The 27,386-nt window shown below is 39.5% G+C and overlaps 1 protein-coding gene across 3 annotated transcripts in view; it reads right to left on the bottom strand.

Moving 5' to 3' along the window:
• Window positions 1-27,386, bottom strand: part of DMGDH (dimethylglycine dehydrogenase) — a 72,498-nt gene that overhangs the window by 30,320 nt on the left and 14,792 nt on the right. For all 3 annotated transcript variants that reach the window (XM_055366965.2, XM_055366964.2, XM_004058650.5), the window contains exons 4-12: window positions 26,660-26,824; window positions 23,661-23,865; window positions 16,698-16,946; window positions 14,677-14,875; window positions 5,910-6,079; window positions 5,358-5,511; window positions 3,504-3,669; window positions 2,577-2,707; window positions 1,105-1,322 (exon numbers count right to left, since the gene is read on the bottom strand). In XM_055366965.2, coding sequence (XP_055222940.1) covers window positions 1,105-1,322; window positions 2,577-2,707; window positions 3,504-3,669; window positions 5,358-5,511; window positions 5,910-6,079; window positions 14,677-14,875; window positions 16,698-16,946; window positions 23,661-23,865; window positions 26,660-26,824 — 1,657 coding nt within the window. The remainder of the gene's footprint in view (window positions 1-1,104; window positions 1,323-2,576; window positions 2,708-3,503; window positions 3,670-5,357; window positions 5,512-5,909; window positions 6,080-14,676; window positions 14,876-16,697; window positions 16,947-23,660; window positions 23,866-26,659; window positions 26,825-27,386) is intronic.

Genomic DNA, 27,386 nt, shown 5'->3' with positions numbered 1-27,386 from the left:
TCATTTTTTATTCTAGAATTTGCCAAGGTTGGGTGGAAGAAGGGCAGGGAAAAGGTATAGCAGCAGCCCAGAGAAGAGCTATGGTCTTTAATCTCTGTGTTCTCCTGTTTCCCAAGGTGGAGGGCTCATGGTAAGGTGTTTTTATGGGATACCACAGAATAGGAGCAACATATAATTGAATGAATGCTTGGGCATGCAGTACTCCTGTGAGAGACAAGGAGGTCTAGAAAAACTTAGAAGGGAGCCCAGAGCACCACTGGGGAAGTGAAGAGCATTCATTCATCTCTGTATCAAATACCTACCATGTGCAAGGTTAGGTGCTAGAGGAAGACGTCTCAGTGAACTTACAGTCTGGAAGGAAAGAAGGATTGTTGGCAATGCTCTAGGAGAGGTACCTGATACATTCAAAATGGTCTCTATGGGAGATTCTATCTCCAGGAGACCATCTTGAATGTTCACAAATAGAGTTGGCTGGCCTGACTCTTTCAGCCAATCCTCTTCCCCACTTTTCTTTTTTTTTTTTTTTTTTTGAGATGGAGTTTCACTCTTGTTGCCCAGGCTGGAGTGCAGTGGTGTCATCTTGGCTCATACAACCTCCGCCTCCCGAGTTCAAGCAAATCTCCTGCCTCAGCCTCCAGAGCAGCTGGGATTACAGGCATGTGCCACCACGCCCAGCTAATTTTGTATTTTCAGTAGAGACGGGGTTTCTCCATGTTGGTCAGGCTTGTCTCGAACTCCTGACCTCAGGTGATCAGCCTGCCTCAGCCTCCCAAAGTGCTGGGATTACAGGTGTGAGCCACTGCACCCAGCCCCCACTTTTTTTTTATCTGCCCTTCCAGATGGTAGGCAGCTATGGGACTGGAGCAACAACTAGAAATCTGTGGAACCACTTTCAAGATGAGGAGTGAATAGACAGACTAGACATAAGAGCTGGGCAGAACAAAAATCTTCTTCCAAAGTCACATGGACAAAAGTGAGTGTGAGTGTGCACATGCATACACACTCACACATTTATTGTGACATGACCTTTTAATTTTAAATTTTAAATTTTATATTGACCTTTTAAATTTCAGAGACTTAGTCCAGGTTGTTTTCCAATCTTACCGGTATAAGATATCCTAATAGCAGTGACAGGAATGTTGGAAACCTTTAAGGACTTGGTTTGAAGAAACTTGAAAACATCATCACTAAGATCTTCAGAGGTCAGTTTCTGAAGGACCTTTCTTGCCTGTGGCCCAGCAACTCCAAGAACTCCAAGCTCATCGGTTATGTTTTTAATTTCAACATCATATCCACCTTTGACTGCTTCTTCTTCAATCCATCTGCGTTTCAGTCATGAACATTGTGTTAAATATTGCTTGAATAATGTACTTTGGTAATAAATTATTTCTCTGAAGACATGCTTTGTGTCTAGAATTATCAGAAAGTCCCCAGAGTGTCATTTCATGAAATCACACTGATTTTTAAAGTTGAGGAAACCAAGCCCCTGAGATGTTAAGTGATGATTCTCTTTAAATCGCCCACTTATAAATTTGGGGGGTAATTTTTCACAGTACAGAAGGATCCTTCAATTTAATGAGCTCTGGCACACAATTCTTTTAAATAGTGACACAGCCCTTTTGCATTTAAACTAATGATTCAGCCTTCAAAAATTAATTTAAACCCAAATTTTCTCTAATACCTGTACACAGGAGGCACACTTATGTTGCTAAAGGTTAATAGTGTGCCTGCCACAAGACACGTAATTGCTCTGAGAATCACAAGGAAAAGACAGAAACTCTAGTTTCAATTTCTATGGCTTGATGAGTTATTGGGACCCAGCTATAGGGCTGGTTTCTAATTTATTGAGCAGTCCTTGAGCTATCTAAGTCTATCACAAAATGTTCATCTGGATTTACACAAAGCTAAGCTATTAAGATGGTCCCAGTACATCTTGGATTGGAGCATATAATTTGCATCACTGTACAACTAAGATGAGAATCTGTCAGAGTAAGACATGTATTAAATAATAATATTCCAAAAATATTTGGAATATTAGACTAAAGACTTTATAATAGAATGAAGATTCATGTAAAGGCTGGACTTGGCAGGTCAGCAACTTAGATCCAGCTGTGGGCCAGAAAGCACAAAGCATCACAAAGGACAAAGATAATTTAGGAAGACAGCTTACAGAAGTGGACCAAATGTGGGCATCAGAATCAAAAAGCTTGTGTGAGTAAGTTCCCTTAACCCAAACCTCAGTTTCCTCATCTGATCATGGGAATAATATATACCTTGCAAAATATTAAGAGAATTCATTAAGGTAATGTCTAAAAAAGGTTCTGGCACATTGATGTTGCCTAATAAATGGATTAATATTATTAGAACCAGTAACTTATAGATGAATTACCTTTGGGAGGGGCAGGGGCCCTCACTTCAAATATTTTTGTATAAAAAAACCATAAAGTTTATTTGAAACAATCAGGTTTAAGAAGAAATAAAGTTGTACTTTCGAGTACTGGTAAAAAGAAAAACTTAATGTAAGATTGAGTCAATATATAATGTGTACAAAATTTTCTTACTAGGTGTGCACTTACCTAAGATCATGAAGTTCTGATCCAGAGCCAGTAATTAAAAGAAACTCCCCAGGAGATTGGTGAGAAATAGTCAACTCAGCATACACTCGACCCTTGGGTGTTAACATGTGACTTATATTTGTAAAACCCACCTACATAAAAAAAATATAAATTACCTTAGGATGAACTAAAAATCACATGCATCCTTTTAACTCCTCTTGAAATAACAATGTGGGTGTTAAGAATGAAAAGTATCTGAATCTTACTGTTTGTGTCAATTGTATGAATTATCTGTAAACCTAAACCCAACAGTAATTTGAAGTTCTCCATTTAAACAATCATTTAAAACTATTTGCCATTAAAAAGCTCTTCTTCATTTAACTGCAGAACTCAATTTTAAGTTCCCATCGGAACAATTAAGCAAAGTCATAAGGTCCTTGGATGAGAATTCACTCAACAAAAATTTAAATTTGAAAATTAGCTTGTAGGCTGGGTGTGGTGGCTCATGCCTGTAATCCCAGCACTTTGGGTGGCTGAGGCGGGTGGATCACCTGAGGTCAGGAGTTCGAGACCAACATATAGTGAAACCCTGCCTCTGCTAAAGAATACAAAAATTAGCTGGGCGTGGTGGCGCATGCCTGTAGTCCCAGCTACTTGGGAAACTGAGGCAGGAGAATTGCTTGAACCTGGGAGGCGAAGGTTGCAGTAAGCCGAGATCACACCACTGCACTCCAGCCTGGTGACAGAGCAAGACTCTGTCTCTCAAAAAAAAAAAAAGAAAAGAAAAGAAAAAAAGAAAGAAAATAAGCTTGTATACTTGTATACTTTTGGTCAGTTGAAGAGTTCTAGTGTTCATCCAGAAATCATCAGGTGAACTAAAATAACATATGGGATGAAGAATTAAATAGGTCAGAATCCTGGACCTTGTATCCCTACAAGGCTATTTACCTTTGGAATGACATTTGCAAAGAGATGGTCCAGTAGTCTAATGGAATCTTGGCCTTTGATGTTAAACTTGCCAAATGGTGATAGGTCAGTTACCCCTACTCTTTGCATAACCTGTTTATACTCCGAGCCCACAGGCTCAAACCAGTTTGTGCGGCGAAAACTTGGCCTGAAACACAACATTTAGTGTCATAAGACAACTCCCGTTCATTTTTCAAAAATTACAGAATAGGATATTTTAATAAGCCCTACTCATCTAGAAAATCCTACGGGCAGCGGGGAGTGGGACTATGGGAGGCGAGACCATGCAACCTGAAATTCTGTTCTGCAAATCATTCATGTATGTTGGAATCTGACCCTTTAAAGTTACTCATTTATCCCTTTGACCTATTTCTCAGTGAGTAAAGTGCTGATTAACTGGAAAATAAGATATAATTCATGGGCTCTCAGATCTGGAAGAGAGTTTATAAGTCAACCAGTCTGGTGGTTTTCAATTCTAGACGCATATTAGAATCATCTGGAGAGCATTTTAAAATGGCCCTAATTAAATCAGAGTGTCTGGGTTGGGAGGCGGGGTGGAGCTATCTGGTCCAGTGCTTCTCAAACATTAATGGGAATACAAATCACTTGCACTTGTTAAAGTCCACATTCTGAAGCAGCAGGTATGGGGTGGGACCCCATAGTCTGCATTCTGCCAGGCTCGCAGGAGATGCCTATGCTGTTGGTCCACACCTGGGGTACATAAGGATCCGGTCGCAAATCTTCATTTTTCAGAGAAAAGGCACAAAATGATCTCCAAGGCCTTTACATTAATGACAGAGCCAGACCTGGAACAAAGGTCTCTCGACTCATTACTAAAGGTCCTTTCTGCTTTATGAAGTGGACTTCTAATGTGGTATTTTAACTTCAGAGCAGGATGCTATGTCTGTAACATGAATTTTCAATAGTTTAATTATTAAATGGTAGAATAAACTTAGGCCAGATCCAATCAGCACTAAGTGAAGAGTAAAAGTGATGTATTAGAGTAATTTAGGAAAAACCAAATCAGTATTTGGCCACCAAATAATCTAGATTGGCTGCTTATAAAGCCCAAATTCATTCATCAACAACGGGTTCTCTGCTATACTTTGTATGAATTAGATCTAGTCTTAAAATAGCAAAACCTATTGTAAAAAGCAAAATGACAGCATAAAAATAAGGATAATGTAACTTCTAAATTTGCAACTGGTTTTCCCTTGATCTGTGGATTCTCTTGAGAAAAAAATATATAATCACTATTAATCCAAAGTATAACAATGGCAGGTAGCACTTTACCCAAATTCAGAGAACTGTTTTAGTGGCATACTTTATGTTTTCGCTTAACCTGGAATGCTATGCAAATGACCTTATCAACTGCACATATAATTTGCATGGCTCAGTGCACACACTCTAGAAAGCAGTTGCTTTGAGCAATTTCAGGATGAACAGAAAATCCAAAACTCCAGGTACATTTTGTGGTTATACACGATGTGATTCCACTGAGCATCCTAAAGTACAGCAAACCTTTAGGAGCCAACTGAAGCCACGTGGGAATTTGGAGGGCGGTCGAAAGTTCCTTCCGAGCATCTGGTAAGTGCCAAGAGGCTTCACCAAGGCTGGCTATAGGACTCTCAGGGTGACGTGAGTCCTAGATGTGGGCCAGTGTCTCGTGGGCTAGACTAATGCCACCACTGCCAGAGAGTAATTTTTGTAGGACAAAGCTCAGTGCTCCTTGGAACAGGGTGGAGCAATGGAGTGTAAGGCAGAATCAGCGCTTTTTGCTGTCCCGTTGTTTCACCCCTCGGTCAGAACCACAGGCAGGTAAAGTCCTTCTCCCACCTGTACTGGGTGTCCTGGCCTGGTTTGTAGAACCAGTGCGGCTGCTCCCAGCCAGCATGGAACCCCATGGAACACTTAGACTCCAGCCTTTGATAGAGCCCACTGACTCGTTGAGTCGGCCTCCCAGCAAACCGTTCTTCTTTAGGATAACCAACTGAAAAAGAAAAATTGGTACTTTAAATCACATATAGCCAAAACAACAAGATACTTACATGGGATTCCAAATATGGAAATACAGTACTTAAAATCCAGATGCATAAACATACATACATACATATATATGAATAATTCATGTAGAAAACAGAGCTGTCATTTATATGACTCATCAAAGAGTAAAGTAAAAATATATTTAAAATTTAAAACCAGTGAGGCATTCCACGTGTTAAATATATACATCCATATATATTCCTTGTTATGTCTTAGGGGCACAATGCTTTTTGGAGTCCCTAACTACCGCCATCCCAGTGAATAGAATAAAGACCATCTAAAGTCAGAGATGCTACAATTCAATTCCGTCAACACTTTGTAGACAACAGTACCTTTGCACCTTACCAATATTGTTGAATCCATATGATTCTCTTGCTTTGGCCTCAGTGTACTGGGTTGTTGTCCATTTGCCATAGCGATTAGGATCCAATTCTATCAGATCAAAAGGAGGTTCTCCATGCAGGATCCAGTCACTGAGATATTTCCCTACCCCACCAGCGTGGATTATGCCATATCTTTCAAATACAGGGATAGAAAACCCATTACTAACACATGTAGTTTTCAAATGAAACATAATCAAACTATTTTACAGGGCTTCAAAGTTGGACTGTTCTGTGCTAATCAGAACACACAAGTAACATAATCTCTATGGAACAATTTTTTCCTTAAAAGTGACATGTTTAGGCATCCAAATTAAATGTGCCTGACTTGATAGCTAGTTTATTTATAGTTTCAGGAGATGTACACCTGCGAAATAGCTCCTTATTGGGCAGGGCACACTAACTCACACCTGTAATCCCAGCACTTTGGAAGGATCGTTTGAGACCAGGAGTTCGAGAACAGCCTGGCCAACAAAGTGAGAACTCATCGCTACAAAAAAATTAAAAAATTATCTGGGCATGGTGGCACGAGACTGTGGTCCCAGGTACACGGGTGGCTGAGGCAGGAGGATAACTTGAGCCTAGGCGGTAGAGGCTGCAGTGAGCCATGTTCACACCACTGCACTCTGGCCTGGGTAACAAAGCAAGACCCTCTCTCAAAAAACAAAACAAAACAAAAACCAACAACAACAAACAAAATAGCTCTTTATGGGGAAAAGGCTCGGTGATCCTTGACTCCTAACTAATAAGAATTTTGCTTTAGGAAAACTAGGGGTTGGAGCCAGAATGCAAACAGGCAGATGTGGCTGGTACCCTAACAGCCCTCCTGAGCTATGATTATCCTGACTGGTAGGAAACACGGTGGGAGAAACATATGTACTGTGGTGTCCCATCCATCTCTTCTCAGATTCAAGTTAGTTCTGACCTCCTTAGACAATGACCTGTGTGCAAGGAACTTGAGCCATTATCTTAGAAACATTCAGGCAAAGAGGCCCTCACCTGAGGACTTGTGGAAAGAGGTAGAAAGGAACACTGTCTCTTGTATTTTGCAACTAATAGGCCACTTGATGGGGAAGGTGGGCTTGTTTTCTATTTTCTTAAGATGATACTTTAAAATGAAGAACACGATGCGGAAAATAAAGGGGTTTTGACATCAGAAAATGGATCGGTTTTACATTGGCCATGTGTAGTTCTACCCACTCAGTCTCGTCTAATGAAGGCCTCTACTGTGGGTTCATGTGTGGTTTAAGTCAGGAGCTTCCAAGGAACTGAATGAGCAGAGAGTCATAGGGAGAGAAGCAAGAAAAGGGGATACAAAGCAGACATCAAGACACAGAAATGCTAGTATCCCCAACAAGAACAACTTAGCCAGAACCACAGCTTCTAAGAGCATGGGAGGAACTTTAGCAAATGCTGAAAATGTTAACTAACTTTTCCCACAACAAGACACCTGTTTTGCTTTCATAAAAATGAGTGCCTACATTTTATAAAAGACTTTCTCAAAGAGAATAAAAACCCAGCAATTTACATTCCTTTGGGCATTTTAATAGACATGGGGCATCCAAGTTATCCACAAACAACCTCTCTAAATTTTAAGAAAGCAAGAAAAATTATTAAATATATGCTTAAAATGTTTATTAAACTTAGCACATTCACTTAACCAGGCCCAATGCCCATATAGATCAGGTACCATTTTTGAGAGCTATATTGTTGATAAGACTTGAAGGCTTATGAAGTTCTACCAACACTGAGTGCCTCCCATTTACCAGGCATAGTTTCCGTCTAACACGTAGAAGCTGATTTATGCTTTAGCAAGTCTATTTTAAGGAGAAAGATCAGCCCCCACACAGAGGCTAAATAAAGTCACACAGCAGTAAAGAGTAGATTCAGGATACAAATTCATTTATCTGACCCTGGAACGCATGCTCCTTGTTATCGGACTTTCCTATCTTCAGTAGTTCTCAGTCTCTGTTCAGCCAAGACACACATAGCAGATACAGCACTGTCTATATTTTTGACAGACTCTCAGGGCAGAGCCAGGGGTGCTTTGATTTCCTATGGCCTGGCTGCTATACCATCATGTTCTTTCCCTTTCAACCATGCACATGAGCAAATAAATGGGCAGAGTGCTGTTATTTGGGTGGGAGTGGTGGAGGGGGGGGGGGAATCCTGAATCAAATCTAATTTATTTCTAAAAAGTAAATATTTTACAAACAAGTTATCCAACCATTAACAAGTTTTACATAAAATTCCATACAACTGAGTGTTATGAACTACACATGGCCAATGTAAAACCAATCCCTTTTCTGATGTCAAAACCCCTTTATTTTCCACATCATGTTCTTGATTTTAAAGTATCATCTTAGGAAAATAGAAAACATCTCTGGAGAATCCCTGGCTTAGCAGCTAAAAGTATAAAAGTATGGGGAAAAGATCTGGGTATGATTCTTATTCTGCCACTGTTAGCTGGGTGACCTTGGGCAAGTTATGTAACCACCCTGCGTTTCATTCTTCTCCTGTGCACACTTTATGGTGCTGGCGGAGAATTAATTGCCAAGGCATTTAAAAGCACTTAGTATACTGCATGGCACATAGTGGGCAAGGAATACATGGTGGTTATTGGGCCCTTGTATGACCAGTTGAAAGGATTTTAATAAGGAAGTAAGGTGTGAAGTGAAAGTAGAAGGGAACTTAAAGAGGAGAGGACAGTTAGGTTCTTCTTCTGTCTCTAGCATTAATCTGCAGAATTCTAGATTCTTCTCAATGACCCTAGGCCGCTATGCTTTTTGAGTGTTTGTATCTGCTTTTTATAACTCTGTTAAATGACTGGATGTTACATCTTATAGCACTCTCCCCTCTTTAAATTTGCTGTTTATAATCCGTTCTAAGCCAAGAAAATCAGATTCAATTAAATACAATTCATAAGACTTTTTTGGGCATTGTGTTAGTTACCTAGAAGCAGAAAAACTTGTTGGAATTGTGACAAAACAAATGTCCAAAGTAAAATAGCTGTGGCTGAGGATATTCTGCGAGTAAGGTAAATGGGCACTGGCACATATGTAAGCAGTTTGCAAACACCTATTCCCTGAACTGGCTGTACCAAGAATTACAGATATTATTATAATAAAATACAGATTCCTGGGCCCCTCTCCAGACCACTAAATCAGAATCTATAGGAGTAGTGTCTGGAAATCTGTTTGTTTGCTTGTTTGTTGCAATTCAATACATCTTTCATGGTGCTATGGACTGAATGTTTGTGTCCTCCCATAATGCATCTGTTGAAGCCCTAATCCTCAATGTCACGGTATTTAGAGATGGTACTCTAAACACTTTGGGAAGTACTTAGGGTTAAATGAGGTCATGAGGGTGGGGCCCTCATGATAGGGTTAGTGTCCTTCTATAAGGAGACACCAGAGAGCTTGCTTTCTCTCCACACCCACCCACCCACCAAGGAAAAGCCACATGAGCACACAGCCAGAAGGTGGCCATCTGCAACCCAGGAAGAGAGCCCTCACCAGAACTCTGCCATGACGGCTCCGTGATCTCAGACCTCCAGCCTCCAGAACTGTGAGAAAGTAAATTTCTGTTGTTTAAATCACCTAGTCTATGGTACTTTATTATGGCAGCCCAAGCAGACTAAGCCACATGGGTTCTAGTGACAAATAATAGGAATTTCACAGATGAGAGGTATAGGAGATAAAAAATGTGCATGTGACTAACCACATGGTCATGACTCTGCTTTTCAATGTGCTCCTCAGATGATTCTGCTCCTCACCCAGGTATGGGAACCACTGGCCTCCAGAGCCATGGAATGAGTGCACTGATATAAGCCAGGAGGGGCAGCTAATGGGGGTATTCCATTATATTACATAAGAAATATCTTAGAAACCTCAACTTTAGGTAAGGGGAAGGCTTTTTTGGTTTAGACCAAACCTGTCAAAGACAGGGAGGCACTTTGCCCACACCCACTCCCACCTGTTGTCTTCTCCACCCACCTCCCAGTATCTATGACCTGAGAAAATTAGCCAGAGCTATCAGGGGAGGAGTCTGACATCAGTCACATGCAAACAGATGTGATTTCTAGGTTATAAGTAACTTGTTCTAGAGGAAGCAACTTCCTACTTTCCTTAGCAATTAGTTAATAGGTGTTCCACATGAGATCAGTGACTCTATCTGCTCAGAACATGCCTTAACAGTCAATGATCCTCAATTTCTATTATTTAATACTAAAATTCAATTGGAATATCAAAGAGAATAAAATACTTAGGAATAAATTTAACAAAAGACGTGCAAAACTTTTACTCCGAAAACTACAAATCATTCTTTCAAAGAAATTTTAAAAGACCTAAGTAAATGGAAAGACATTTCATGTTCATGGATCAGAATACTTAATATTGTTCAGATGTCAATACTCCCCAAAATGATCTACAGATTCAATGCAATCTCTATCAAAATCTCAGCTGGCTTCTTTGCATAAATTGACAAACTGGTCCTAAAATTTATGGGACTTCCAGCCAAAACAATTTTGAAAAAGAACAAAGTCAGAGGATTCATACTTCCTGATTTCAGAAATTACTACAAAGCTAGTAACTTCTAGTAACAGTAATTAAGAGAGTGTCAGCTGGGTGTGGTGGCTGATACCTGAAATCCCAGCACTTTGGGGGGTCAAGGTGGGTGGATCACTTGAGGTCAGGAGTTTGAGACCAGCCTGGCCAAAATGGCAAAACCCCATCTCTACTAAAAATACAAAAATTATCCAGGTATGGTGGAGCGTGCTTGTAATCCCAGCTATTCAGGAGGCTGAAGCAAGAGAATCGCTTGAACCCGGGAGGTGGAGGTTGCAGTCAGACAAGATCGTGCCATTCCCTGGGCAGCAGAGTAAGACTCTGTCTCAAAAATAAATAAATAAATAAATAAATAAATAAATAAATAAATAAATAAAAGACAGTATAGTAGTCGCATAAGAATAGACACAGATGAAGGAACAGAATTGAGAGTCTAGAAATCAACCCATACATCTATGGTCAATTTATTTTTTATAAAGATGCTGTGGTATAATAAAAATTAAATATTTGGTCTTTATTCCCAGTTCCTGACACAGAGTTCATAAAACATTTGAGATTTACTATTTTTTGAATGTTAATGAGATGACTCTTGTGGAGAGGAGAGCAGTCCTAGGTAGCTTCAGGATGGGGGCTGGTAGCCAGAAAAACCAACCATGTGATTAGAGAGTTAGAACTTTCAGTCTACTCATCTGACAAAGGGCTAATATCCAGAATCTACAATGAACTCAAACAAATTTACAAGAAAAAAACAAACAACCCCATCAAAAAGTGGGCGAAGGATATGAACAGACACTTCTCAAAGGAAGACATTTATGCAGCCAAAAGACACATGAAAAAATGCTCATCATCACTGGCCATCAGAGAAATGCAAATCAAAACCAAAATGAGATACCATCTCACACCAGTTAGAATGGCAATCATTAAAAAGTCAGGAAACAACAGGTGCTGGAGAGGATGTGGAGAAATAGGAACACTTTTACACTGTTGGTGGGACTATAAACTAGTTCAACCATTGTGGAAGTCAGTGTGGCGATTCCTCAGGGATCTAGAACTAGAAATACCATTTGACCCAGCCATCCCATTACTGGGTATATACCCAAAGGACTATAAATCATGCTGCTATAAAGATACATGCACACGTATGTTTATTGCAGCACTATTCACAATAGCAAAGACTTGGAACCAACCCAAATGTGCAACAATGATAGACTGGATTAAGAAAATATGGCACATATACACCATGGAATACTATGCAGCCATAAAAATGATGAGTTCATGTCCTTTGTAGGGACATGGATGAAGCTGGAAACCATCATTCTCAGCAAACTATCGCAAGGACAAAAAACCAAACACCGCATGTTCTCACTCATAGATGGGAATTGAACAATGAGAACACATGGACACAGGAAGGGGAACATCACACTCTGGGGACTGTTGTGGGGTTGGGGGAGCGGGGAGGGATAACATTAGGAGATACACCTAATGCTAAATGACGAGTTAATGGGTGCAGCACACCAGCATGGCACATGTTTATATATGTAAGTAACCTGCACATTGTGCACATGTACCCTAAAACTTAAAGTATAATAATAATAATAATAAATAATAATAATAATAAAGAACTTTCAGTATCACTCCCTACTCCAACCTCCAGGGAGTGGAGAAGAGATATTGAGTGCAGTCACCAATAATGTAATCAATCATGCCTATGCAATGAAACCTCCATAAAGACCTAGGCATGGGGTTCAGAGAGCTTCTGGGTTGGTGAACACAGTGATGGGCTAGGAAGGCACCTGGAAAGGGCCTGGTGGTGCTGCACCACCCACCCCTAACCCCTCACATTTTGTCCTATGTATCTCTTCCATTTGGCTACTCCTGAGCTGAATCCTTTATAATAAAAGAGTAAACATAAGTATTTTCCTGAGTTTTGTGATTGATTCTAGCAAATTATCAAATCTGAGGAGAGGGTTGTGGGAACACCCAGTTGGTCAGAAGTATGGGTGCCTCCCGAGACTTGAGACTGGTGTCCGAAGTGAGAGCAGTCTTGTGGAACGGATCCCTTAACCTGTAGGGTCTATGTTAATTCCAGGAGTTGGTGTCAGAATTGAATGGAATTGTTGGACACCCAGTTAGTACTGGAGAATTGGAGAATTGGTTGTTGGTGCTGGAAAATACCACACATTTGGTGTGAGAAAAGGAATCAGAAAAAAGACATCACAGATGCCAGCATAATTCAATGAGGACAGAATAGTCTTTTCAATGAATAGTTCTGGGACAACTGGCTATACATATGAAAAGACTAAAGTTGGACACCTACCTCACGTCATATGCAAGAATTAACTCATGACTGATTACAGAACTAAATGCAAAAGCTAAAACTATAAAACTGTTAGAAGAAAACATAGGTTTAAATCTTCATGAACTTGGATTAGACAATGGTTACTTGTATATGACACCAAAAGTACATGTGAACCAAGGAAAAATACATATTCTGGGCTTCTTCAAAATTAAAAACTTTTGTATTTCAATGGACACCATCAAGAAAGTAAAAAAACAACCCACAGAATGGGAGAAAAGTTCTGCAAATCATGTACCTGATAAGGTTCTTGTATCTAGAATATATAAAGAACTTCCATAGCTAAACAATAAAAAGACAAATTACCCAATTATGAAAATGGCAAAGGATATGAATAGACATTTCTCCAAAGAAGATACATGAGTGATGTGCAGGAGAAGCACTCCTACTTCCACATGCCTGCATATGGACTCTATAGGTGACTATATAAGCCCTCAATTACATTATAACTTCCCATCCCAAATCTCCATCTGACTTTCTCCCTCTGGATGTCCCACATACCTAAACTTAACACTTCAAGCCCAACCCATCAAAAATGGAACTCGTTATTTTCTTGTCTCTCTCTCCATGTCTCCAACATATAGACGGTGGTCAAGTTAGAAAGGTTGCCATCATTTGCCATTTTTCTCTTTCCCTTCAATATCTTATGAAATTGATCACCAAATCTAGATGATTTTATCTCCCATCTCTCAGTCTTCACTGCTGCTACCTTAGTGGAGACCCCAGCTTCTCTATTGGATCAGCAGAGCTGTGCCTCAGGCAGCCCTCCAGCTCCAATCAGACCTCACTGCTTTGTTGTCAGCTGTATTCCAATGCCTAGCCCTAGGCCTGGCACAGAGCTAGCAGTTATTATACATTAGTTGAATAAATGGCCAAATAAAATGGGGAAGAAAAATAGAATATTAGAAGCTGTGATATGATAGTTGAGTGGGCTTGACATCAATATTCACCAAATTAATGGAAAAAATATCAGAAATGAAACATCAAAGAGGCAATGGGGTCATAAATAGAAAGCAACCTGAGGACTTATAAAGAAACAAATCATGTTGGACAAACATGAATTATGGTGAAAAATGCAGCAGACATGTTATACATTTGATATTTTGAATTATCTTTGTCACATCGTGTTATGAAAACATCCTTGTAAAACTGGGGCAAATTGACTATCTGAAGATACACAGCATAAAACCAGAAACAATTAATAGAAATGGCAGGAAATATGCAAAGAGAAAGCTCCAGGAGGCCAGGTGCGGTGGTTCACACCTGTAACCCCAGCACTTTGGGAGGCTGAGGTGGGCAGATTGCCTGAGGTCAGAAGTTTGAGACCAGCCTGGGCAACATGGTAAAACCCTGTCTCTACTAAAAAAAAAATACAAAAAATTAGCCGGCGTGATGCCGGGTGCCTATAATCCCAGCTACTGAGGAGGCTGAGGCAGGAGAATTGCTTGAACCCAGGAGGCAGAAGTCGCAGTGAGTCAAGATCACGCCACTGTACTCTAGCCTGGGCAACGAGAGCAAAACTCCATCTGAAAAAAAAAAAAGAGAGAAAGCTCCAGGAAATCATTGCCCTTCTGTGTTCCAGGAAATAGTTGCCCTTCTTTAAAACATATACAAGTGATTGAACCAGTATGTTTTATTCATTGTATGAATCCTTGGTCATGAAAAGGAGAAAACTCTCTGGGTCTCTCTCTGTTTCTCTTTCTCTCTCTCTCATCCTCCCACATTTCCCTTTTGCACCTGAGAATATGGAACTAGATTTAGCTAAAATAAGTGATTCTACAATAAATGTTGAATTACATGAAGATACTTACCCAAAGCCTATAGCCACCCAGTAGTTTCTGACCCCCTGATGGGGCCCCACCATAGGCAGAATGTCAGGAGAATACGTGATAGGACCATTGACAACATTGATGATGTCAGCCTTTTTCAAGACAGGAACCATTTCCATGGCAGCTTTGATGTGTTCCATGATTCGATCTAGATCAGACTCAAAGAGTTCCTTTCCAAAACCTAAAAAGATTTGCCCTTGTGGTCAGGATGCCGTAGCTGAGCTGACAAGTCCTGCAAAGTGATTTAAGCCTCTGACATGGCCTACATTTAAAGATGGCCGGTTAGGAAAGTACTGCCATTTTTTGTTAAAGTCTAAATTTCATATTCCCTATCAACAGATGAGTATCCATTTATATTACTGAAAACAATGGTATTGTTCTTGAAACAAAATCATAAAAGTTAACCTTTAATTAATATAAAATTTAAATGTATGAATAATATAGTTTCTGATATTTAATCCAATCAGTTTTTAAAAAAAAAAAACTATAATTTGGTTTGTCAAGAAGATCGTTATGCTTCAATTAACCATAAGAACCTGTTTCATCCCCTGAGATGAGGGCAAATGGGAGTTTACAAAGTCATGGCAGAATACTGGAAAAAGTGGAACACTCCTCCAGGATCTAAGATGATGGAATTTAGACCCCTTTTAACTCTCCTTTCAGCAAGAAAGGAATGGTGTGGAGGCCTCCTTCCTCCAGCCTGCCCCCATACACATCCAAGGGCTAGAGTTCTGAAAACAGGCAGGGTCTTGAAGTGCAATCCTCCTCTTGTCCTAAAAGTCATTGTGATGAGCTTCTAAAAGAATGTCTCTACCAACACTAGTGATTTTTGCACACAGCAGCCAGCCAGCTTCTTGCCCTTCCTGGGGACTACAGGTAGGGTCAGTCTCATGGAGGCCTGCAGACCATCAGGATGGACTAGCACACACGGGTACCCATGCTCACGGACAGCTAACAATCCAGCTCTCCCTCCAAATGGCATTATTTAAATATGTGTTCAAGATTTATTTGAAGGAGAAGCTGCCAGCATGGGGGAACAGCAGAGAGGGAGGCTCTCAGTGGCATTTCAACCCTCCCTGTGGGATCAGGAGCAATTCTGCTCAGGCCCAAATGTGCAGAGCCCACTCAGCACAACCAAAGCCCTGAAACCAGCTGGCCTAACTTCTGTAGAAGGCAATTTAGTGATCATTTGCTATTATTTGGGCCTACTCTTTGAGGAATAGAGTGGAGGGATTCATTTCCTATCTCAAGAAGCTTATCAAAGTATAATTTTAGGAAGTACCATTTCCTACATTTCTTTGTATTCCCTGTAATATTTCAATGCCCCAGTGATTTTTTAGCTCTTTTTATAGATTAAAAGCTGAGGTACCTCCTTAGATGACCCAATCTTCAATCTGGCTCTGTGGAAGTATTTCATGAAAAGCAAAAACAGAACCATCTCCCTTAAAGAACTTGAAAGAGAAACTATAGTATCCCCTGCTTTGGCATAGAGGCACAAGCCTTTTCCATATCCATTTATGTAGCACGGGAAGTACTCCATTTACAGTACCAAAAACCCTGCTCTGTTATAGACTCTTGGGTTTTTCTTCTTATTAGGATGGATATCTGGCCTCTGATATCAGTTGTGTTTCCAGCTGTAAAAGCACAATAGCACCTATATTCAAATCTTGAAAGTAGACCAAGCTGGCAGTGGATTGAGGAAAAAACGGGGAGGCAGGAGGTTGTGTGGGCAGGTAAAAATGTATCTGGAACCTTTCAAAGCAGCTGGAAATGTTACTTCAGCTTCTCTACCATCAACTACATCTTTCTTTTCCCCCACTTCCTGCTGTGATTGTTCAAAGGGATACGAGAACAGAGCTCACCTCAAACCTGTCACCTCCAATGTCCCAGGTATCTTAAAGTCTAGTATTATGTTGTTGTCTTATTCTACAGCCATCCCCCAGCCATGGAGAGGATGAACCATTCATGTCTGACTAGCACACACTTTCATTTGCTGAACCCACCTGGAGGAACTCCATTGGTGACCCAGGAGTCCTGAACTTTCATTTTCTCTTGACTTTCATATGGACCAAACAAAAGCCCATCCCTTTCCTGTCGGAGATAATATGATCCTTCCAGGTCACGGAGCACAGGGAGTTCTCGTTTCAAAGCTTTCACTTCAGGTATAGTCGATGTAACAACATATTGATGTTGAACCGGAATGAGAGGATGTTCTAGTCCAATCATTTTACCTACTTCACGAGCCCAAAATCCTTAAACAAAAAAATCATTTAAAAGTGTCAGCCCATATACAAACACATAACTGACACTCATATAGCAATTTATATTAGAATAAAATGTTTAGAAGGCTTAAGTACTCACGGCAAAGTCTAATAAATGTCATAACAATCTAAACTTTTGTCATTGCAAAACTGAATGGGGGAAGAGAAGACAATATTTTGCATTACCCAGAGATTTGAAGATATCTGTGATCTAGGGGAACTCCATTCCTGAAAATGTTATTGCCCATAAGCAAAGGTAGGCAGGAAAAAAACAAAAAAAAATTATTTGAAAGGAAAAACGAACAACCCAAATATACAAAATGCACAAATGTTAGTAAGAAGTACTGTAACAAGACTGCCCATATTTGTGGACAGGGACGGTCAGGCAAAGGAAGAGGCCCCTGTGTTGCTGTGACCAACATAATACATAATGATACACCTAAGAAAGCCCTGCAAGCCAACTCCTCTATCCTCTAAGCCCTATTCTCCCCAAATTGTTGATGCCTAAAATTCCAAAAGTACAAGATTGTTCTGTTAAGCTAAAATTGAAAATGGTGCATACTTCGGGAGAGAAAGCACATTAAGTTTTATCTGTTGTTTTAAAAGTTTAGTTTGAATAAGTTTGTAAGATCCTTTATTGTAAAGGCACAAAAGCACCAGAAGTCAAAACCAGGGAGAAAGAGAAGCCACAGGAAAGGGGAGATTGGTCTCATAAGTAGGCAGGGAGTTCCCTAGATGAATGTTTCCCACTTCACCGTTAGCACAGAGATTGTTTTATTTGCGGAGGTGAATGTTATTTTTTTCATTTGCAAAAGATAGAACTGGATAATTTGTGGCTGAAAGGACCCTTGATTCTTTCCCAGGCTGACCCTTCAGTACATAGATGTGGGAGCTAAAGGCTAGTAGGGTAAGACATGCCCAAGGCCACACTGGACATCCTGTAATCATCACATCTTATTGGTTTTTCTTGCTGCAGACTTTATTTTAAAAATCCAAGGCACCTTAACTGTATAAAGGGATTTTAGAATCTAAAATAATAAAAATGCTTATTATTTGGCAAGGACATGGTGTTGACTGACCACCATTAGATGATTTGGGGGCAGGGAGTTCTATTTGCTTGTTTGTTTCATAATAATTTTGAGTGATCATTGAAATGATTACATGATCCTATTTATTTCTTTAGGGGTTACACAATAAGTTTTTAACCAGTACTGTCTCTGCTGTTTTTCTGAATCTAATAAGGAGTTCTGAAGTCTCTATCATTATGAGGTTCCAAGCTAGACAGAGAATCATCAATTATGAGTCAGTCTGGGAACCTAGATTATGTACTTGTGTGTGTAAGTTTATTTCCATGTAACCATCTAAACCTTTCCTTTGCATTCTATTGTTTTGTTTGTTGCAATGGCTAAGTTGGTCACACTTGTATAATGAATCCAGAAACGGGTACCCATTTGCAAACCAGAAATCTAACTGTGGGCATCAGAGCTATTTGCCGGTGTTTTGTTTTGTTTTGTTTTTTGAGACAGAGTCTCGCTCTTTTGCACAGGCTGGAGTGCAGTGGCACGATCTTGGCTCACTGCAACGTCTGCCTCCAGGGTTCAAGCCATTCTCCTGTCTCAGCCTCCTGAGTAACTGGGATTACAGGTATCCGCCGCCACGCCCAACTAATTTTTGTATTTTTAGTAGAGACGAGATTTCACCATTTTGACCAGGCTGATCTCGAACTCCTGACCTCAGGTAATCCGCTGCCTGGGGCTCCCAAAGTGCTGGGATCATAGGTGTGAGCCACAACGCTTGGCCTGTTTTGTTTTGTTTTTGAGACATGGTCTCACTCTGTTGCCCAGGCTGTAATGGAGTGTAGTGGCGCAATCATAACTCACTGCAGCCTCGACCTCCCAGGCTCAGGTGATCCTCTCATCTCAGCCTCCTGAGTATATGGGACTATAGGCACATATCACCATGCCTGGCTAATTTTGTATCTTTTACGTAGACAGGGTTTTGCCATGTTGCCCAGGCTGGTCTTGAACTCCTGGGCTCAAGCAATCTGCCCAACTCAGCCTCCCCAAGTACAGGCGTGTTGGTCTTTTAGTAATTTTGAGACTTAATTTACTCTTGCTAGTAGGAAGATGTGAATTACCAATGTCAGGACTGTGTACAAAAATATAGTAAAGCCACATATTCCAGTTATATATACTAGGACAATTTTTAAATATACAAAAATCAAAATTTTTAGCCAAGCAATTCAAACTGCTATGGTATCCCCAATATATTTGTTTCAATTAAAACATAAATTGAAAAAAATAAGTTCTGCCCTATTCAAACATATTTATGAATTTCTGAGTCCAACTGCTTGCTTATTAATGCACTTCATCATGAATACAAAGTGGAAATGTATGCAGAAATATCTTATCACTATGTTACTTCAAATCCCATAGCAAGCTGTTTTACCCATAGACATCTATGGGGCTGGTGTCCTTTAGCATTCTCTTCTTCCATATGTCGATCAAATTAACCTAAATCTAGCTAGAGTTACACTTCAACTCCTGCCTGATCACCCACCCACTAAGTTCAAGGGAAGAGAGACAAGTGTGGAAGACTCATTCTAAAATCTACCATTATCACCTGAAAAACAACTAAAGAGAAGAGTCAATTAAAAATGACTACCGGAAATGGCTTCCATTTTTTAAAAATGCAGTGATTAATAAAAATGAGGTTAAAATGCAGGCTGAAGGTTCATGGACAAGTTTACTTCTACTAGATGGTTTATATGATGACAATGATGGCCTCACGCTTTGACGCAGAGTATCAGGCAAAATTAAGCAATTCTTCTTGGCTGAACACTGAGCTTCAGGTGAGCACAACCCAATCACATTTCTGATTTGCCATGTTAGGAAAATTCTTAAGTAAATTTTACAAAGTTATCTCAGATTTAATGAGTCAATTGGAAATGAGGTAAAGAAAAACGTTCAACACCATGCAGAGAAAAAGCCTGCATCATAATAACTAGTACCTGCCCGCGTCCCTGAGCTGTACCTGAGGGAAAGGGTAGAGTGAAGCCAATTTGGAAAGCTTTGGTAACTAAAGGCAAGTTAGACTACTGCCCATCAAGAGGTCGGAAGCATCAGAAACTTCCCCAGTTCTGCTAGCTCCGAATACAGTCATTATATTCTCTCTCCTGTAGAAACACCTACACAATAGTGTTTCTTCAAAGATTTTTCTTGCAAATCATCTGGTACAGACAGTACAGTACCTGGAGTAGTTATTTAAAATGCAGCTTCTGAGAACCCACCCAGAACACCTGAATTAGAGTCTTTTTGAAGCTTGGGAAACTTCCCAAGGTGATTCTTACTTACACTAGCTTGATTACCAAGCTCTTTGGGAAGTCAACTTACCAGCAGAATCGGTGCTGGATTCTGCACCCACTCTGCTAGTAAATTGGAAAAGAAAGGAGTTGAGCAGTCTTAAGTCTGGTACCAAGAAGCTATCATAACCTGATGCTAGTGTCTCCCAGACTACGGCATGGAATATCAAGGAAATAATTGCAATGATCATAATAATTATTATACCTATTTTTTTTACTGCTTTCTACCTGGTGAGCCCTGTTCTGGGTACTTTACATTATTAGCTTATTTACTACCCATAATAACTTTTCAAGATGGGGACTATTATCCCTATTTTACAAATAAGTAACTTACCCAAGTCACTCAGTTGGCAATGTCTATGTCTCTGGGCCACAGAGTGCCACTGCCATGGACAATGCCGAAAACACATCAGCTGACAAATTTTTACTCTTAGACTTTTCTTTTTATGGATACCCTGCAGACCCCAGCAGCCTTTACATCTTTTTCATTTTGGTTGTATTTCCAAGTCCATATCCTGGTTCCTTTAATTATATTTCAGTGCTGGTCTGAGGGCCTTGCCTGAATTTGGGAGATACCCAGGTCACACTGAGAAACTGTGGGAAACATTCCACCAGCCACACACTCTCCACTCATTTTATTATAGCATGATGCCTTCTGCAGATGGTTGCTTTTGTTCATAAAACTGGTCTTTGCTAGCTTCAGTTCTAAAAGGGAGCATATCCAAACTTTTGTTCCCAATTACTGAGGCTTACCCTTTGGGGAATCTTCTATCTTTTAAATACAGATGTTTTGAAAACAGACTTACAGATAATTAAAAACACACATACACACACACACACACACCCCTCCACACCTCCTGTGGACTACTAATATGTAATCAGTTAGATTTTCTTGGTAATTTTGCCCGATGGAAGAGAAAAAGAAAAAAAAAAGATTAGGGAGCAGAGATCTGATCTAAATGAGATAAAGAATTGAGATAAGCTACTTCCCACAAGTTTCAGCAAGGAAATGCCTGGAGTTACTAGGAAAAGGGATTGGAAGTGGCTGGGCAAAAAGCACAAGAACAAGGGAAAAAGGGAGGCATTACCACTCCATGCAGGGCCACACTGTCCTAATACCAGGGACTTGTTTTCCAGGCTCGCACGAGACAAGCTGTTCTCAAGGACCTCCTTTCCCTGCCCTCCTGCACCCCATCACCCCACAAGATTTCACAGCTGCAGAGAAAGCTTCATCTGGTAACTAGTGTTATGGGTTTAGGTCAGATCTCTTTGGAGATCATTCTATCTTCCTCTTCAGTGATTCCTTTTTGTTACAGTATGTAGTTTAGAAAAAAAATGCATTACAATGACAATTCATTATGTACATATGTTTATCCATTTTAGGAAAACAATGGATAAATGTGTTAAATTAAGGTCTTCTATGTTATGTCTCAAAATGTCAATCAGGAATGTATGATTGCCTAAAGTACTGTGTTGAGAAAAATGGTGGGGCTTTGTCCAAGTCCATCTGAAATGGGTGCAGCGATTAATTAGCAATGTCTGCCACAGGTGCTGGATGTGGAAGTCTCAGTATGTTACTTTAGTATTTGCTATAATGATGAAAACAGTCAAATGTTTTTAGGGCCTGAATTCATGAGACTATAGAAAAAGTTGCAAAATTACAAAGAATCCTTGCTACTTAGAAAAAAGTCTGAATTATTTCATTGCTCTAAGTTTTCTGACAGAATTTAGACCAGAGATTCCTAAGGACATTAAGAGAGGATAGTGTCAGATGGAGACTGGAGGGAAAGTGAGCCTTAAAAACAATGCAACGTTGTATTGTACCACTGCTCTTATTTTTTAGGCAAGTTATTTTATATTATTGCAAATTTCAAATTATATTAAAGAAAGCATGAGATTTTATGGCTTTTCAAATAGGAGGCATGGGTGAGAGAAATTCGGAAATAACTAATTTAGACACTTAAATATTGAAGACATGACTTTTTCTCTAGGACCACTAAAAATGCTTTGTTAAAAATAATATCAATCGGCTGGACGCAGTGGCGCACGCCTGTAATCCTAGCACTTTGGGAGGCCGAGGCGGGTAGATCACCTGAGGTCAGGAGTTCGAGAGGAGCCTGGGCAACATGGCGAAACCCCGTCTCTACTAAAAATACAAAAATTAGCCGGGTGTGGTGGCAGGCGCCTGTTATTCCTGCCACTCAGGAGGCCGAGGCAGGAGAATCGCTTGAAACCGGGTTGCAGTGAGCCGAGATCGCGCCATTGCACTCCAGCCTGGGGCACAAGAGCAAAACTTTGTCTCAAAAAAAAAAAAAAAAAAAAAAAAATATATATATATATATATATATATATACCTCAAAAGTTACAATACAGAGGAAAGAATCATATCATAAGGGTATGGGTTTCTGGCTTGTCCTCATGGGATATCATTTGATCTGATAAATAATAAAGATTGTTTTCATTTTATAATTTAAGCAAGAACTGAAAGAAAATCAGTCACTGCCTCATGCTTATTTTAGGTTTTAAAGGAAACATTATAAACCATAGGACAATATAGACTATTATCCCAGTTTAGACTGCACAAGCATTTTCACTGTAATTTATTTTGCATGTGTGATACTTGAAAATGACTTGACATGCAATCCACCTATTAGAAAGTGTATTAACTCAAGAATCAAAAGGCCAGATCCCAGTCCTGGCTCTGACATAACGATCAGTGGCCGCTTGGCCAAGTAACATGACCCTTTTGGACCTTGCCTCTGCAAATGAAAATGAGTGTGTTGTTGGATTATCCCAAATATCCCTTTTGGCTTCACTACTCTGAGTCCAAACTGTAACAGAACAACAAAAAGAGAAGATTATGAAATATGTTTAATAATGTTCTAGAAGGAAAAGCGTTTAAAAACTTTTTCAACTAGAGTCAAAAGTCATCAGAAATGGATGAGAGAGAACCCAAATGATCAAATCTGCCCTAAAAAGCAAATTGGACACAAAGAGGATGCTTATGAACTTCAACACTAGAATCTGGTTATTCATATAGAGAAACAGTGAATACAGGAAGGAAAAATAAACATAATTTGGAAAAACACAATCTGGAGCAAAATAAAATGCAGAATGGAGAAAATAAGCAACTTTTTTTGGATAACCAAGGACAGAGTGATAGCGCATCCACCAAGAGCAAAGTGATAGAGGGAGGGCTTTGTCACTTAGAAACAGACAAAATGTTTAACTTGGGAGCATCACAGTGCTTCATGACAACGTCCATCGTACGAAACATTACGGGCTAAATATCTTCTTTCTTTGGCACTTAAAAAACACAAATTTCAAAAAAATGATATGCTTACCTGCAGCATTCACAATTCTATTTGCTCTCATAGACCCCTGTGGTGTTTCAACGTCCCATGTTCCATCTGACCTGGCTTTCAGAGAAGTTACTGGTGCAGGATATTTTAAAAGGGCACCATATTTCCTAGCCCCAGCAGCCAGTGCCATAGTTAGAGAATAAGGATCAATGTGACCATCTCCAGGATTATACAATCCAGCTAAAACCTAAATCAATCATACCAGAGTCAATATTCAAACAAATATATACTTATTACTCAGTAAAAATATATCCTGCTAGTAAACGTTTAGTAAAACTGGACTGCAAAAGTGTTTCTTGATCTGGAAAGTGACTGGGTCCCTGAAGACTTCATGAAAAAGCCACCATTCAAGTCCTGGACTGCTGAAAAGAAAGAGAAATAAACCTCTATCTTGTTTACACCTTCTTATTTTGGTTTCTGACATTTGAAGCCAAATCTAATTCCAACTGATATATCAATTATAATTTATATTTAATTTTTAATACTGTTAATAAATTCACATGTTAAATAATATATCTGGTGTCAGGAAATTTATGTTTGATTCAATCATTCAACAATTAATTCTTGAATATCTACTTTGTTTTAGGCCTTCAGGCAAGGTACTGTGGGGAAAACAAAGAAGAATGAAACTCAGATGGGATAGGTTGACAGAATGATCAGTGAAGTATTATATATGGGTCTCATCTATTCAACAAAAATTGGCTGAGCACCAAATACAAGCAAGGAGCTTTTGTCAAATGTCTTTTCTGTATCTATTGAAATAATTATATATGGGTCTCATCTATTCAACAAAAATTGGCTGAGCACCAAATACAAGCAAGGAGCTTTTGTCAAATGTCTTTTCTGTATCTATTGAAATAATTGTGTAGTTTTGTCCTTTATTCTATTAATGTGGTATTGTTACATTGATTAATTTTTAGATGTTAAACCAACCCTGCATTCCTAGAATACATTCCATTTGGTCATACTGCATAATCTGTTTTATATGTTGCTGAATTCAGTTTGCTAGTATTTTGTTGAGGATTTTTGTATCTATGTTCAAAAGGGATACCAGTCTTTCTTTTTGGGGGGATGCCTTTGTCTGATTTTGTTATCAGGGCAATACTGGCCTCATAGAATGAGTTGAGAGGCATTCACTCTTCTATTTTGGAAGAGTTTGAGAGAGATTGGCATTAAGTCTTCTCTACATATCTGGTCAAATTAACTAGTGAAGTCATCCAGGCCTGGGGTTTTCTTTGTGGGAAGTTTTTGATTATGAATTCAATCCTTTCATTTATTATAGGTCTTGTGCAAGGGGCTTTCTATTTTAAGGGAATTCACATTTCTAAAGACTTCCAAATGTCACACAGGTGTTTTATAATGGATAGGACCTCGTTGTAGTGATCCCACATCTGTTTGGTTTGGTACCTTCTCCCAGATGCAGAGAATACCCTTCACACATATTCCCATTGCTTAATGAATGCCCTTGAGAAAAATTCATGATAGTGAGGAGTTCCAGCAAAGCATTCAGGATTGGCATATAAACAAATGTAAGTATATCCTTACTGGTAGTGGAGGTAAAATTTCAATGCAGACAATGCAGTGTAACACCAATCTGCCATCACACTGGTATCACACACAACTATAGACAAGGGAGTGCCAGCAGCCTGTGAAGACTCGCAAAGGCAAACAACCCTAGCACCCAAGTCAATGATACAAACCCTCAGAGATGGGAACTGCTGCAGTGGTCACCAGCAGGGAAATAAGCATGTGTTTCCCCAACAGCCCCATCTGATACACTTGGGCAAGATGTATAATGCAAGGGAGTCAGAGAGCATGGGTTCAAATCTCTACTCCAGCTCTTTCTAGCGAATGAGCTTGGGCTCACTACGTAAACTGTCTGAGCTAAAATTTCCTGTTTAACAATAATATATACCGCATAACATAGATATAGATATAAACTTCTTTTTTATTTCTTACATTTTAGAGACAGGCTCTCACTTCGTTGCTCAGGCTGGAGTGCAGTAGTGTAATCATAGCTCACTATAACCTCAAACTCCTGGGCTCAAGAGATCCTCTTGCCTCAGCCTCCCAAGTAGCTAGGACTACAGACGGAATCCTACTACCCCACACTCAGTTAATTTTGTGTGTGTGTGTGAGTGTGTGAGACGAGGTCTCAGTATGTTGCCTAGGCTAATCATCTTGAACTCCTCGCCTCAAGCAATCCCCCCACCTTGGCCTTACCACATGCTGAGATTACAGGAGTGAGCCATGGCATCCAGCCTGCCCCATACTATTATTGTGAAGATTACATGAAATTATGCATGTAAGGACTTAACATACTAACTGGTACATAAATATGTGCCATGAAATTATGCATGTAAAGGCTTAGCATACTAACTGGTACATAAATATGTGCTACAGTAAGTGTTAGCCATTGTTATTATTATTCAAAAGGAATTATTACCCAGTAGGAAAAAACACTAAATTTCATGTCAAGTAGGTTCTCTCAGGCAAATGTGGTATAAATCTAGATCCGTACCTAGCATAGAGTCTGTAAGGGGAGTACAGCTATAAGCTAGGTGATATTTGTAGAGCAACGTACCATGGCATTTCTTAATTTGATTTTTAAAACATTTTAATACCACAGTCTTTCTAGACATTTATCATATCAGGTTATCATTCTCTCTGCAGTTCTCAAACAGAAGGTTTGTGTATGGAAACCCTTAGATCTGGGGGACACAATAATGGAAAGGTATTGAAAATGTTTAATCAATTGTCAAAGGTGAAAAACTAACAAGATTTGTCATTACCTTTTTATATATCATTTACTGTATATAACAGCCCATCTTGTAAGTTACCCAAATTCCAAAATTAATCATATGATTTTGCCACATTTAAAATGTGTGTACCAAGTTTTCTGTTTTTAGTTAACTTCTTAATAACTTTTTCTAATTTTTACTTAAGTCAACAAATGGTAAAAATGCCCTTAAGATAAATACCTTATTCATGTTGAGTAAAGGGAACATCTCTTGAATTTTTTCAGGTTCAATGAGATACTGTTCTGTTGCATGCCAGCCAGTCCGAGTCATTTGATATTTAAATTCATCTACCCTTACAGGGGTGGTAGCAAGTCTGATACTACCTGGCTGATGGAATCCCACCACCTGTGACAATAATTCCAGTGAGAGCATATAAATAAGTCATTGTTTGGTACTCAAACATGGTTCTGCTCCAGTATAATGAAAATGCAGCTGTACAAAAAGATTTATTACGAGTGAAAGGAATAACTATTAAAATATTTGCATCTTATTAAAAGACACTTATTCAGCAACTACCATATTTACTAAGTGCCTGTTCGGAGCCAGGCACTATTCTAAGCCCCACAGGTGTAGGGGTGAACAAGAAAGGTAAAGACTCTGCCTAAGTGGAATTTACACCCCACAGTTGAAGACAGACAGCTAAATGCAAAATCACAGTAGCATGGAATGAGTGTTAATGTACAGCGTGAACAAAAACTGTATGAAAAAGAGAAAGACAAAAAATTTAAGGAGAGATCATGTACAATCAAAATGTTGCAATGCTTAGATTGTCTGAATTGAAGTAAACATTCATTTGACATTTATTAAAGTCCTTCAGTTTGCCAAGCACTCATTTACAGAGATAAAAGATATAGCCCTTGCCTTCAAGTTACTTGTAGGGAGGACCAACAAGTAAATCAACAATTAC

The sequence above is a fragment of the Gorilla gorilla genome, chromosome 19 (genome assembly GCF_029281585.2).
Source record: "Gorilla gorilla gorilla isolate KB3781 chromosome 19, NHGRI_mGorGor1-v2.1_pri, whole genome shotgun sequence".
Lineage (NCBI taxonomy): Eukaryota > Metazoa > Chordata > Mammalia > Primates > Hominidae > Gorilla > Gorilla gorilla.
This window is presented reverse-complemented; position numbering and strand designations above follow the sequence as displayed.